The sequence below is a fragment of the Dicentrarchus labrax genome, unplaced genomic scaffold (genome assembly GCF_905237075.1).
Source record: "Dicentrarchus labrax unplaced genomic scaffold, dlabrax2021, whole genome shotgun sequence".
NCBI classification, from domain to species: Eukaryota; Metazoa; Chordata; class Actinopteri; family Moronidae; genus Dicentrarchus; species Dicentrarchus labrax.
The window spans coordinates 3,418,010-3,430,629 of record NW_026136720.1 but is presented as its reverse complement, the minus strand read 5'-3'; the positions used below and the strand labels follow the sequence as shown (position 1 = coordinate 3,430,629).

The 12,620-nt window shown below is 42.7% G+C and overlaps 1 protein-coding gene across 2 annotated transcripts in view; it reads right to left on the bottom strand.

Annotated features, from left to right (window-relative positions):
* The window catches only part of znf423 (zinc finger protein 423), a 163,696-nt gene that overhangs the window by 55,236 nt on the left and 95,840 nt on the right, over nt 1–12,620 (bottom strand). Inside the window, exon 19 of one of the 2 annotated variants that reach the window (XM_051381003.1) lies at nt 11,739–11,759. The exons of the other annotated variant lie outside the window; for it this stretch is intronic. Coding sequence (XP_051236963.1) covers nt 11,739–11,759 — 21 coding nt within the window. The remainder of the gene's footprint in view (nt 1–11,738; nt 11,760–12,620) is intronic. 2 annotated transcript variants of the gene reach the window in all.

Below are 12,620 nucleotides of genomic sequence, written 5' to 3'. Positions count from 1 at the left end.
GCTCCATCCCAGACTGACACAAAGTGATACTCTCTGCTGCCCGCTCGCTGTCTTCCACATGATGGCTAAATTAGACTGGACACTGATATGAACAGCGGGAGAAGGGGAGAAAGAAATGCGATTATACGTGAGACAGGCAGGATTCAAACTCAAAACACTGAGCGTACAGGAGCAGGGCAGTTGCATCTAGGACACGCCCGACTCCTCAACTATAAAGAAAAAACATCTGGATAGCATCCAAAAGCACCATGCATCAACACACACACACATACTCACACATGCACACACTCTCCACACACTCTAATGAAGCCCCGGTAGTGACGAAGAGCAGCAGGGAGCGGCGCGGATCGCCGAAGACAAGTGTGTGTGAGCTTTCGTCGCACAGAGTGTGTGTATGCGTACGCGAGTGTGTGCGTCTCCGGCGGGATAATTATGGCGCTCCTCGGCAGCTGAGCGTGCCAGATGTACTGGGAGAAGGAGAAGGAGGTGGTGGGGGTGGAGGACGAAGAGGAGGAGGAGGAGGAGGAGGCGCGGCGCAGAGCAGAGAGGGAGCCCAGCACCAGGAGCAATGCAGCAGGGAGCATACAGAGTGTTATGTGAATACATTAGTGTGAATGTGTTGTGTATCTATGCACTGATGTGTGTCCGTGTGTGTGTGTGCTTGTACCTGGGAATGTTTGCTGTGTGTGTACGTGGCTGCAAAAGAGAATCAGTCTCAGTATGAGTATTTCCAGACGGACGTCCATGTTAGTGCGTACAAATACTGTGTGTGTGTGTGTGTGTGTGTGTGTGTGTGTGTGTGTGTGTGTGTGCGTGCGTGTTTGTGTGTATATTTGGCATGGCCAAGTTTGTTCCTTGCCATCCACCATTAGCAGGTTGGCTCTGTCACAAATGAGTGTCTCTCATCCAGGAGAGATACAAGGATGAAGAGGGACAGAGAACATGAGATGAGGAAGAAGTGGAGGTGGGTTGGTGGAGAAGGAGGGAGCAGGGAGAGGAGGAGAGAGTGAGGAGTCACAGAAGGAGAAAGGAATAAAGTAACTAAGAGAAAACAAAAGTGGACAAAGTTCTGAGTCATTAGTCATTCCACCTAAACTAAACAGCACATTACATGACAATACAATATTAGCATAATGATTGTAATTATCATTATGTTGTGGGTGGGGCTGGGGGCTCGTGGCGTTTGCAGCCCCACTCTAAACCTGCAGTATGCCAGCAGATTACAAAGCCTTTGAACAGGACATATCCCCACATGACGGAGCGCTGCAGGTGAGTTGTTTTATGCTGTGTGGGACATTGTGCGGACACTGTCAGTGAATGAAGCCCCATATTGTTGGTCTGACTGCAGCGGCTACTGGTGCACAAAAACTGGCATTTTGGAGATTAAATATGGCATCGTGTTGTTGTTTAGGCAATTTTTTGTGATTCAAAGGGATACAGTAGTGATAATAGTGGTAATGGTTGTTTCCCGGGGTTGAAGGAACAACCAAGTTGATCAATGCAGCTCTACAGGTTATTCAGAGATAACAACTCTTAAATGGCCACATTTCTTCGATCGATATTAAAAACATGACTTCAACTGGAGGTGAGGTACGAGGTTTTAGGTGAGAAATATGAATCCAAATTCTGTTTTGGGTTTGATTCGAGTTTCATGCGGTGCGCGGGACAGACTCAATGAGAATGACCTGTCAATCACAAGGTAGCCACGCCCTAAAGCACCCTGCTTTATGGTCTATTTTACTGCAGCCCATGGAGCTTCCCCCTGCTGGACATTACATAGAACGCGGGTTTAAGACACTTCCGCGTTGGCTTCACTTCACAGACCTGGAAGCGCTGTCCATTATATATACTGTCAACGTTTTCCATTCAAGTTACCGGAAGCGGCTCAGCCAGTGAGAGTCTCTGTAGTGCCATTGCAGAAGGCGTAAGATCTGGGTAATTTTATACTGGGAAATCAAACAGTTTTGGCTTTGTGTGCCTCTGAGCAGCTTCCATAAGAATGAACAGAGCCCTGCCTCCAACACTGTATCAAATCCTCTCTTAATACATCCATGGGTGGGGTGGATAGATCTCTCACTACTGATCGGTTGTGTTGGACTAAATATTGAAGAGAAGCAAAAATGTAATTCGGTCCGACATTCGGACTACAAAAAGAATGTCTATCAGCCATACATTCACTGATCGATTTGTCCTTTTATTCAACCCCATTAGTTACAGTTAGATGTATAAGCTCAGTCATTAAGCACACACTAACATGGAATAACTATGTTTGGGAGAAGAAATCTCTGTAGACCAAACAGCGTAACATACCTCTGCATATTGCATAATACAACTAGCTATGTGTTGCTATTACACGTTGCTGCTGTTAGCAAAAGGTCTGGGTGAAATTGCCATATGAAGGATGAATAGCAACATTTCAGCTGCAGTCTGCTGATTATACTGTACATTTATTAAAAAGAATAACTGATGCACACTCTTACACTAATTAAGATAGAAGCAAATATCTCCCAGAGATTCCTGCAGTATGGAAATCAGTGCGACACAACACTACATATTGTGTTAATGTACATACAGTAAAGAGAAAAGCAAATACGCTGAAAGCAAAAAAAGAAAGAAAGCAAAAGGGCTAAAAAAAAAAAGGAGGACAGAAAGTAAGAGATTGTCTCCTCCGTGGCTGCCTTTGTCACCTTGCTCACCCAAGGGGGGCAGAGCAAAGCACCTTGGGAAATTACTGAAACTAGAATGCATTGATTTGCCCAGGATGATGTGTGTGCATGGCTGTGAGTGTGTTTTTGTCAGAGGGCCTTTGTACTGCAATAAAGAGAACAGCCTGGCCGACATCTGTTTAGAGACGAAAGATAAGAGAGCGACAGTGTATACCGTTGTTTCAACCCTTCTCTCTTCCTCCCTCTCACTCCTGCCTTCTCCTGTCTTCTGCCGTGTAATTAAGAGCCAAAGAAAACCCTTCAACCTCTCCCAGCATGGCTTTGCATCCCACCTCATGTGGTGCAGTCCATCTTCTCTTTCTCTCCGCAAACTGTATTCTACGGTCCGACCGAAACACGATGTTTTCGCGAGTCGAGCGGTAGCAGTGACTTAAGATGATTAATCATGAAATCTTATTCTGGAATTGCCCAGACTTCCAAACTAAAACACATATGGGCTTTTTTTGTTTTTTGGCCAAAATAATAATAATTATAAGAGGAATTTGCTTATATTCTAAGTCTTGCTTTCTCCCCCTCTCTCACCCCAGCTGCTCTATTAATTAATTCACATTTGTAAAACCTTGTCTGACAAAAATCTCTTGATCAGTAATGAACCACCACTGGCAACACGCCCAAATATACAGCATGTATGCCAAGCACATGATATGTGGATCCAAAGCCAGATTACAGTGAAGCAGAATCCAGAAAATGATCATCACTATCTTGTCACGAAAAACTGGACAACAATGTTTCAGCGTCCAGAGCTGAAACCTTTTGGGTTTTTTTTTTTATTTCATATAATTTTCTTTTTCTGTTTTAATTAGTGCTTTTTAAAATTACCAACGTATCAGGGCCCTGGGGAACAGCAACCGATTCTCCTTTTGCAGATTTAATCGATGGAACAATTGATTGATTCTTTAGGTTCATTTGCCATGGGTCATTATCTAAAGTACCAACCACTATCGGGGAGGGGTAGGGGCACTCTGTCAGATATTTTAAATGTCACATTCACATGCAGAAGACACAGATTTCTTCAAATGCTCTGTCTATTTTAATTTAAAACTTTCAGAAAATAATAATAATAATAATAATAATGGTTTTGTCTCAGATTACATTTACTACTTGCTGATAATGTTCTAAGAAGAAATAAGTTAACATTTTCTCTGCTTTGTAGTTTATTCTTCAGTTGGTATTCCCTGCATGTTAAATACGTTGGTAGGATGAGGGTTAAACAGTTACATCCACACTTGGGAGCAGCCCAGTACAACCAGAGTCTTGCATAACTCACCATTAAGCAGCTCTGAGAGTAGTTTAATAGACTTTAATAGCAGAAAACGTCACTCACTTAAGAACTTCCCGCTCCTGTCTCTGTGTCTTCGGTTATCTTGAGGCTTCTGCCAGCTCCCAATTCAGAGCCAAACTAATCTAAAGACTAAATCTTCACTGTCCACAATGTCCAGTAACCCTAACAAGCCACTGATGAATCCAACCTGGTTAATGAAGACAGTAATAATCAATAATAGATTACTAGCCAATCCCGAGTGAGTATTCAAATCAATAATCAATCTCCAGCTCAGCCTCTGAGCACCTCTCTCTCTATCCGAGGTTTGTTCTTAATGTTTGCCCTGGCTCCTCTGTGATGAGGTCATGGCCTTTGTGTAAACAGGCAGTTATTAAGAGGGAAGTCACCCATTTCACCGAGGTCTGTATTATTTGAATTTGTAGGTTTACTCTCTAATCTGCAGAAGCCACTCTTCATATCAGTATCTAAAACTCGGGTTTGTGCCTTACCTTTTTATTTCAACATTACTCGATCTTAGATGATTAATTAAAGATGAATTGAAGAAAGCAAAACACTGATATACACAGATTACTCTGGCAAGGATCTTTCCACTCATCACGGCTGTACTAGAGAAACTTCCTGTCTTAAATCTTAAGCTGAGACAGGTTAAGGGTCCCGATTTGGTATTACAGAAGCGGTTTATTTAAAATTTTGAGATGTTAGGATGCTTATGTACTTTTTATGTATACAGTTCATCTGTAATGGCTTTTTCCCTATATGAGGTCCTAACTCTAATTACCATGGTTACCAAACAGTTAAGATTGGTAAGATAGGAAGTTTCTCTTGTACAGCCCCAGGTTCTGCAACAACATAGCACATTAACTCATATTGCCTACATCATATAAACTGTGACCTCCTTAGGTAATTAAATAAAACCCTGACATGTATTTTAAAGCATTGTGTGGATTTATTTAGCTCAGTATAGCTTGCAGAGTCTATTTCAGAATTCAAAGCATAAATGAGCAGTGACTCATACTTCACTGGAGCTCATGAATAGCACAGCTGAGAAGGTGTTCATCTAGCACTTTCTCCGCCACAGTGTCATAATGCTCATTACGTCAGACTGGTTTCAGTCTGCAGTACATTCTTTAAAAACCAAATCATTATGGCACTAGTCCATAATTTAAGGTAAACCTCCAAGAAATCCAAGGACAACCTCCTCTGGCTTCATAACCTCCTCCATAATCTTTCTGGCTCTGCTCTCTGCAGCTACTTCCTTTATTCATCTGCAATTACACTCTACAGCCCGTATACACATCTAATTATGTTCAACCGTTGACTGAGTGAACTACAGTATCACTTGTCCATCTACCAGCTGCTCACTTTGCAGCTGCTCAAAATACCATTAATAACATATACAACTCCCACAGTGGACTGACACTTGTGTGTGAGCTCTCTGCATTTCTGTTTTTCTGTCTGTCTGGCACCATCTCCCCCTCTCTCTGCTGGTTCAAACAAGGCTAGCAAGGTGACCCTGAATCACAGGCTGTGTGAGTGTGCGCGGATCTATTGGTGTGTGTTCATGTGCCTGTGTGCGCGCACTTATCTGCATGTGTGTGTGTGTGTACAGTCCCAGTAATTAACACCAGCCACTAATGAAGTCCAGCTGCTCGGCAAGAGGACTGAGTGTGAGCCAAAATCTGCCAGAAATCGCTCTCATCCTCTCTGTCTCTCTCTCCTTCCGTCTCACGCTTTATTCATCCTGATCCACCCATCCACACACCCACTCTCTCTTCATTTCGCCCTATTGATCTGCATTCGGTTGTCTCTTTCTCCCTCGCCTGTTCCCTCCATGTCCTCTACAGATTCTATCTCTGCATCAGTCTGCTTCTTCTCCTGCTGTTTGCCATCAGTATGAATCTATTCAATTGATCTGTAATCACCACTATTTCTGTCAACATCTTGTCCTCTTGATGTCTCAATTTCCCACTCACTAGTGTCATTCTGGCAATGTACATCATCTCTTTTCACTGGCGTATGTGAGTCTGTCCCTTCCGGCCCCCTCTCTACTATCCCATTATATTCCTCTTATTCCATATATAGCACAGTGTTATTTTTTTTTATAATAGTTATACTATTTTATACTGCATACATTTTAATATCCTTTACACAGTTTCATTTTTGGTGCCTGATGTTTATGTATGTGTATTAACATACAGGATGGAACTCCCAAACTCCCAAAACATTTACTAGCAGAGGATGAATAATGAAATATCCAAGTTCATTAAAGGGTTGGTTTCTCTAAATTAGGAAAAAACATAACTCTACTGGTAACTAACCATGCAGTAGGTTTTGGTTTCGTTTGGTCAGACCTCTGCTCTGGATTAGCAGAGGTCTGCGTGTGGGGCTATGCTGGGGGGGTTATGTGATCTCATCAAGTCCCTGTAATCATTAGAATGACAAAGATAGAAGTTGTCCTGCCCTAACAGGAGCAACAAAGATAACAAAAAGGACTAGCAGTCTACACGTACCCACACAGCCCTGAAAAGAGCCTGAATCAAGTGAAAACCCTGGTGTAATTGAGTGTAGAGGTTTTAATGGTAATATCAGTAAAACAGGTCTGAATAGATCAATGTAAACAATAACTAGTGTTTTTCCTCCTGATGGTCACTGAGTCACAAGATGTAGATCTAGATCTGTCTCTGCTTCTTGTCTCTGACAGTGAAGACAATCTGCCATCACCAGGCTGTGCCGCCTTGCCTCCGCTATCTTCAGTTCTCCCTCTCTTTTACATAAAACAGAGGTTACATCATGACGCTTTGAAATGGCATGCTGCTGCCGCTCCCTCCCACAGACATACACACAAACCCAGAGGAAAACACAACATGCAACTAACACTGTAAACATTAATACAGGAAATGAATGGAATCAACTAATATTTTCTCATCAATTTAACGTAAATATACAAGTAATATTCATTTCAAGTTAATTTAACTTAACATTTCTAGTTTTTACTTTTAGTTTAGTATAAACTTAAGTTTAGTTTTTATACTTTGAAGAAAACATATATGATGGAAACTTGCAGTGCATCTTTGATACATTTTAAGATAAGCTGTGATTTTTTTCCCCACACTAATGAAAACATTGTTTTGTTTGTAATGTTTGTCTGTGTGACCTAAGAGTTGTTGGTTGAATTTAATATCTTAAGCTTATCGAACATGTTTTCTCAAGTTTAGTTAACTCACTAACAGTTAACTAAATTGGTTTTGCAACTCAAATCAGACTTTAATGTAATAATTCAACCTTAGTTCAATTAACTCACATTTGTACGGCAGCAAAAAAAAAAAAAGAACTTTTTAAGTTGAACCAGCTCAAAAATGATGTACAGTGTAAGGAAACACACACATTCTCTCTGTTCACATACAGTGCCTGTTTCTGTAACTCAGAAATATGCCAGTAAGGCGTTAACCTGTGGCACTTTCTCATACACACACACCCACACAACAGTAGTAATCAGCCTCAACGTATTGTCAATGTATACAGCCGCAGCCTAATTGCATTACTATAGGCCCAAACTCCGTCTCCCACACACAAACGCACACACTCACTCGCTACCAGCTGTGACAGATGTGCCTGTCACAGGAGAAAATGAATTCAGAATAGTTAGTGAATTAAGCAGGGAGTTAATTGTTGCTTGGCCCCTGTTTATGAAGCGCATAAAGGCAAAGCGCCTTGTTTGTCTTGTGACAATTAGCCAGCAGAGATAGAGAGGAAGTGTTTGTGTGTGTGTGTGTGTGTGTGTGTGTGTGTGTGTGTGTGTGTGTGTGTGTGTGTGTGTGTGTGTGTGTGTGTGTGTGCAAGTGTGTGTGTAATTGTCCTGTTCTCTTTAGCAGCTGGTGCAGCCACACCTGGACGGGTTGAGACAGAAAGAGAGAGAAAGAGAGAGAGAGAGAGGAGAGGGGAATGCAGAGGGGGGTTGTAGCCAGTATGGTATACATCTTTGGCCACCGTCTCAAACACACACACGCACACACACACACGCACACACACACACACGCACACGCACACGCACAGCTACCTACACAGAGAGGACTGACAAAGACATCACTCAGAGTAAACAGACAACTTCTATACATGAGTTAAGATAGCTGATGTTGCATGTACAAATATTCTCACAGGCAAACATGAAACATGACACACAAGCACTTACATTCTCTCACTCTCTCTCTCTCTCTCTCACACTCACACCACACACACACACACACACACACACACACACACACACACAGCGCGTTATTTTGTGTTCCGATGCCTATCCTGGTTGGGTCTCTCCCAGTCTATTTGTCAGTGTGTCCTATTAGGTTTCCAAACAGCTTGTAATGACTGGTAATAAACAGCAGAAGAAGAAGAAGGTAAATCAAGCGAGAAGACGACAAAATGAGCTCTCCGGGGGACCGCCGTGCTCCTAGCCTTCAAAACACACACACACACACACACACACACACACACACACACACACACACACACACACACACACACACACACACACACACACACACACACACAGAAATACGCTGACAGTTCTGTCTATGTATTCATGCACAGTCAATAAAGCAGGCGATGGCAGGTTATGGGGGACTAACAGATAGCAAACACTTTCTTTTAACAGTGTCAGAACAAACAGGATGTCAGAGAGGGGGTGGAGATGTTAAAGAATGAACATTACAACTCCGCTGTTAACAAATTATTGTTTTTATGAGAAGGTTACACTGATAAATCATAACTACATTCTACACGGATTACTGCCGGCGTCTTTCTCCCCGCTTGGAAGTCAGAAATGCATGCGCTAGTTTTTCCCCACACTGAGCTCACATGGGGCTATGGACTGTTCACAATGTGTCATATGTACTGTAGTGTATCACAGTTCATTTGGAAATCATGTAAGCATAAAGATAAAGGTCACTCTTTCCATTTAAAACTTTATTTATAAGAAAAGACCTGCTCTAGGCACATCGTTTTCTGTTTATTCCATTAATACCGTTAACAAAATTAATATCTTCTCCTATTTACATATCCCTACACCTTATCTTCCATCCTCCCCTTCCTTCCTTCTCTCCTTCATCTAGCCCTCTGTGGTCCTCTCTCTCTTTCTCTTCCCAGTCCCCTGTCCCTTCATCATCGCTCCCTCCCTCCCTCTGGTGTCACGGCTCGCTGGCTCCAGGTGGCGAGGGAGGGAGGGAGGAAGGGATGTAGGGAAGGATGGATGAAGGGAGGGAGGGAGGGATGGAAGACAGGAGGAGGGGGGATGTGCTGTCATCTGTTCCTATGTTCATACCATCACAGTGCAGACCAACATCCTGCTGCACTCCGCACAGTCAAACTGTTCATGCATCAGTTTTTTAATCTAACACTAGAGTGTGTGGCCTAAGAAATTCAATTAAGAGAATAAATGTCAACTTTTGAGAGAATAAATTGCTTTACATTCAATGAATTTGGTTCTTGATTAAGCACCATTCAAAACAGAGAGATTTTGTAACTAAATATTGCAAGACAAGTATTATTCTAAAATGAAATAATATTTGTAGTAGTACATTCGTTCAATATTAAAGGTTCTGCTATAATATGCAGCACAGCAAACAATCAAACCTCATCGCTGATTCCATTAATTGGACAAACTGGAATTCTAACTTTAAAATGTTGGCAAAGTAACAAAGTAATAAACTGTTCTCAGTTTAAATTAAAATTACCTTTGTGTTACCAATAATAAAAAGCACACAAAGGTTAACTTCAAATGTCAGCGTAAGCCGTGTTGGATAATGGTTGTTGTAACAATTATGGCAATGCCAGTAACAGTCGCACAGCCATGTTTTATTCAGCTATGCCTTCATCAGTGTGGTCACCAGCAAATTAGACAGAAACATTTGGTAAATAAAGCATGGAGTTGTGTTGTGCTGTGTTGTGCTGTGCGATGTGTTTTCATTTTAATTAACTTGAATTAGTGCTCACACTGATCCGTACCTCGCTATGTGTGCGCTCTCTAACATACAGGATGGGAGCAGCAGTAGTGACAGTAGTTGGAAGGGAGGTGCTGGTTGAGTGAAGGCTTGGTAAACAGTTTTACTACTTCAGATTTTTCTTAAGATACACCAACTGATCAATGCGTTGAGAGTTAAGCACACTCCTCTGAGAAGACATGCCATCGCCTGTGGCGCTAAAAACTCTCTCAGATAGGACACTTGTGCCTGGGACAGGATTAACAGGACTTCATAGCAGCTTTTTTTTTTTCCAGACTGTTTGACAAGCTGTCCACTTACTTCCGACATACTTTCGGTTCACGAAGACATTGAAATTCTCCTGTTCACTCTCTGTGAAATGCTGCACTGTGACATCAGTTCCCGGTATGCCCGGTGACCCCGAGGAAAAATAACTGAGCATTAGTGCAGGCACAGGCACACACCAACAACACAGAAGACAGAGTAGTCTGAAGCTTATTAGTTCAGGTGCAGCAGGGCAGAAGGGAACAGCAATGTTGCTAGCCGGTGGCGAACACACACACACACATATACACGCACACACACACACACGAGTGAACCCTCAACCACATTATCCGCCTCCATTGACTCTAAAAGCTTCTTATTCGCCTCATTAAGTCTTCAGTGACACAAAGTAACCACACCAGACCCTGCCTACTACCACATACACATACATACAGATAGGTGTGTGTGCGTGCATGTGTAAAAGGAAAAAGGGGGGAGGAAAAGGAGAAGGGGGGACACTAGGAAGCACAGAAAGATGTGTGCACAGACACACTGCGGCTCAGCCGCAGCCCTTGGGACGGCTGCTTAGACAGCAGACCGACATTACTAGTCAAGCGCATCACAGATTTGACTGCAGGCTAACAGACAGGCTGAATGCAGGTTGACTGTTCTGAAGTGCAACCTCAAGGAACAAAATAAAAGTGAGCCGAGTGTATTTAATACCTTAGTCCACACAGACGGGTTCATAAACTGCAAGGGTGAAATTAAAAAGTGAAAGTGCTACTGTAGTTATTCAAGTGAACCGTACTAATTCAGGGAATATTCAGAGTGAAGTGATGCCAACCCTGACCAGCTGATGCCAGACCAACATGAGCACAATTTAAAAGTCCCAAAACTATTGATTATTAAATGTGTGAAGAATGTGAATAGGGAAGGCTACCTAACACTATTAGAGTGCATTGATGTAAATAAGTAAGTAAAGCTCATGCTGAGGACACATCATTAGCCACCACACTCCACGGGGAGCACTTAGATCCAGGTGAGTGGCCACTCAATACCTCCAAGGCATCTGTGTGTGCACGCGTGTGTGTGTGTGTGTGCGGTGTGTGAATGAGGTGGGAAGGACAATGAAGCATGCAACTAGCAGCAGGGATTGAGGTGAATGAGGAGTTGAGGTGAGGGGTAATTGTGCAAGGATTCGGCTAAAAATGTGTCAAATTCAAAATCATCCCTCAAGAATGCAACTGATACTGTTGACAAATGGTGAACAAATTTTAGCCTCAGTTAAGCTACATTTCTGCCTCTTGGTTTTTCCACATCATGCAATGTGACTTTTGTAGGTGATTTGCCAATATCTTGTGCTCGGTAAAAAGAATCAAAGCCTATCTATGATATTAAAAAAGCAAGGGAATGAAATGCTGATGGGCAGGCGGTGAGACAGCACAATGCTGCCTTGCTCATAGTGCGAGCTAAGGAGACAGAAAGGGGACAAACCTTTCCGACAGGTGGGCTCTTCTACGGGCCATCCAATAGGCAGGTGGGGATGGGGGAGAGCGGAGGAGAGAATGGGCACGGTTAGTAATACGTAGTGTGAACGTGGTGTGTGTGGGGGAGGCAAAAAGTTGATTTACACCTTGATAGTGAACACAACATGAAGCAGGATTAAAGCCATTTCTCCTCAGTCGTACTGTAGACAAATCAGCTTGTTGACAAACCCCTCCTTGTGACCTTTATTACCACCTCACAGAGTGAAAGTAAGGAAATGAAAACCCATTTATTGAGTGACACTAATGTGTACCGTGGTGTTGCTCTGGCTTACAGTATGTAGAACACACTCTCAGCAGCTACAGTACAACTACAGTGACACCTGGACACAGACGGGTTAGGTTTAAAGGACCAGTGTGTAGGATTTAATGCCATCTAGTGGGGGAGTTGCAGATCGCAACCAACTGAATACCACTCGTCTCCCAAGCATGTTGGAGAAACTAGTCCTGTCTAGCGTCAGTGTTTGGTTTGTCCACTGTGGGCTACTGTAGGAACATACTGCAGAAGAGGACTCGCTCCCTCTGTAGATAAAAACAGCTCATTGTAAGGTAACAAAAACCAAACCATTCTATTTTTTAAGAAATTATACACTTATGAAAACATGCCAATGGATATTACATTCCATCTCTGCTGATACATCCTCTGAAACGTTACACACTGGCCCTTTAAAGCTGACCTCTTAATGCTGCTGCAGCTAAAGGCTACGGGGACAGACAGAAAGGGGGTAAAAAGGAGAGGGAGAGAGCGGACAGAAGGAAGGAAAGTAATGATGGGGGCAGGAAATTTGACCAAAAGTGTTTGCATGAAGAGAGAGGAAGAGAAAAAGAGAGG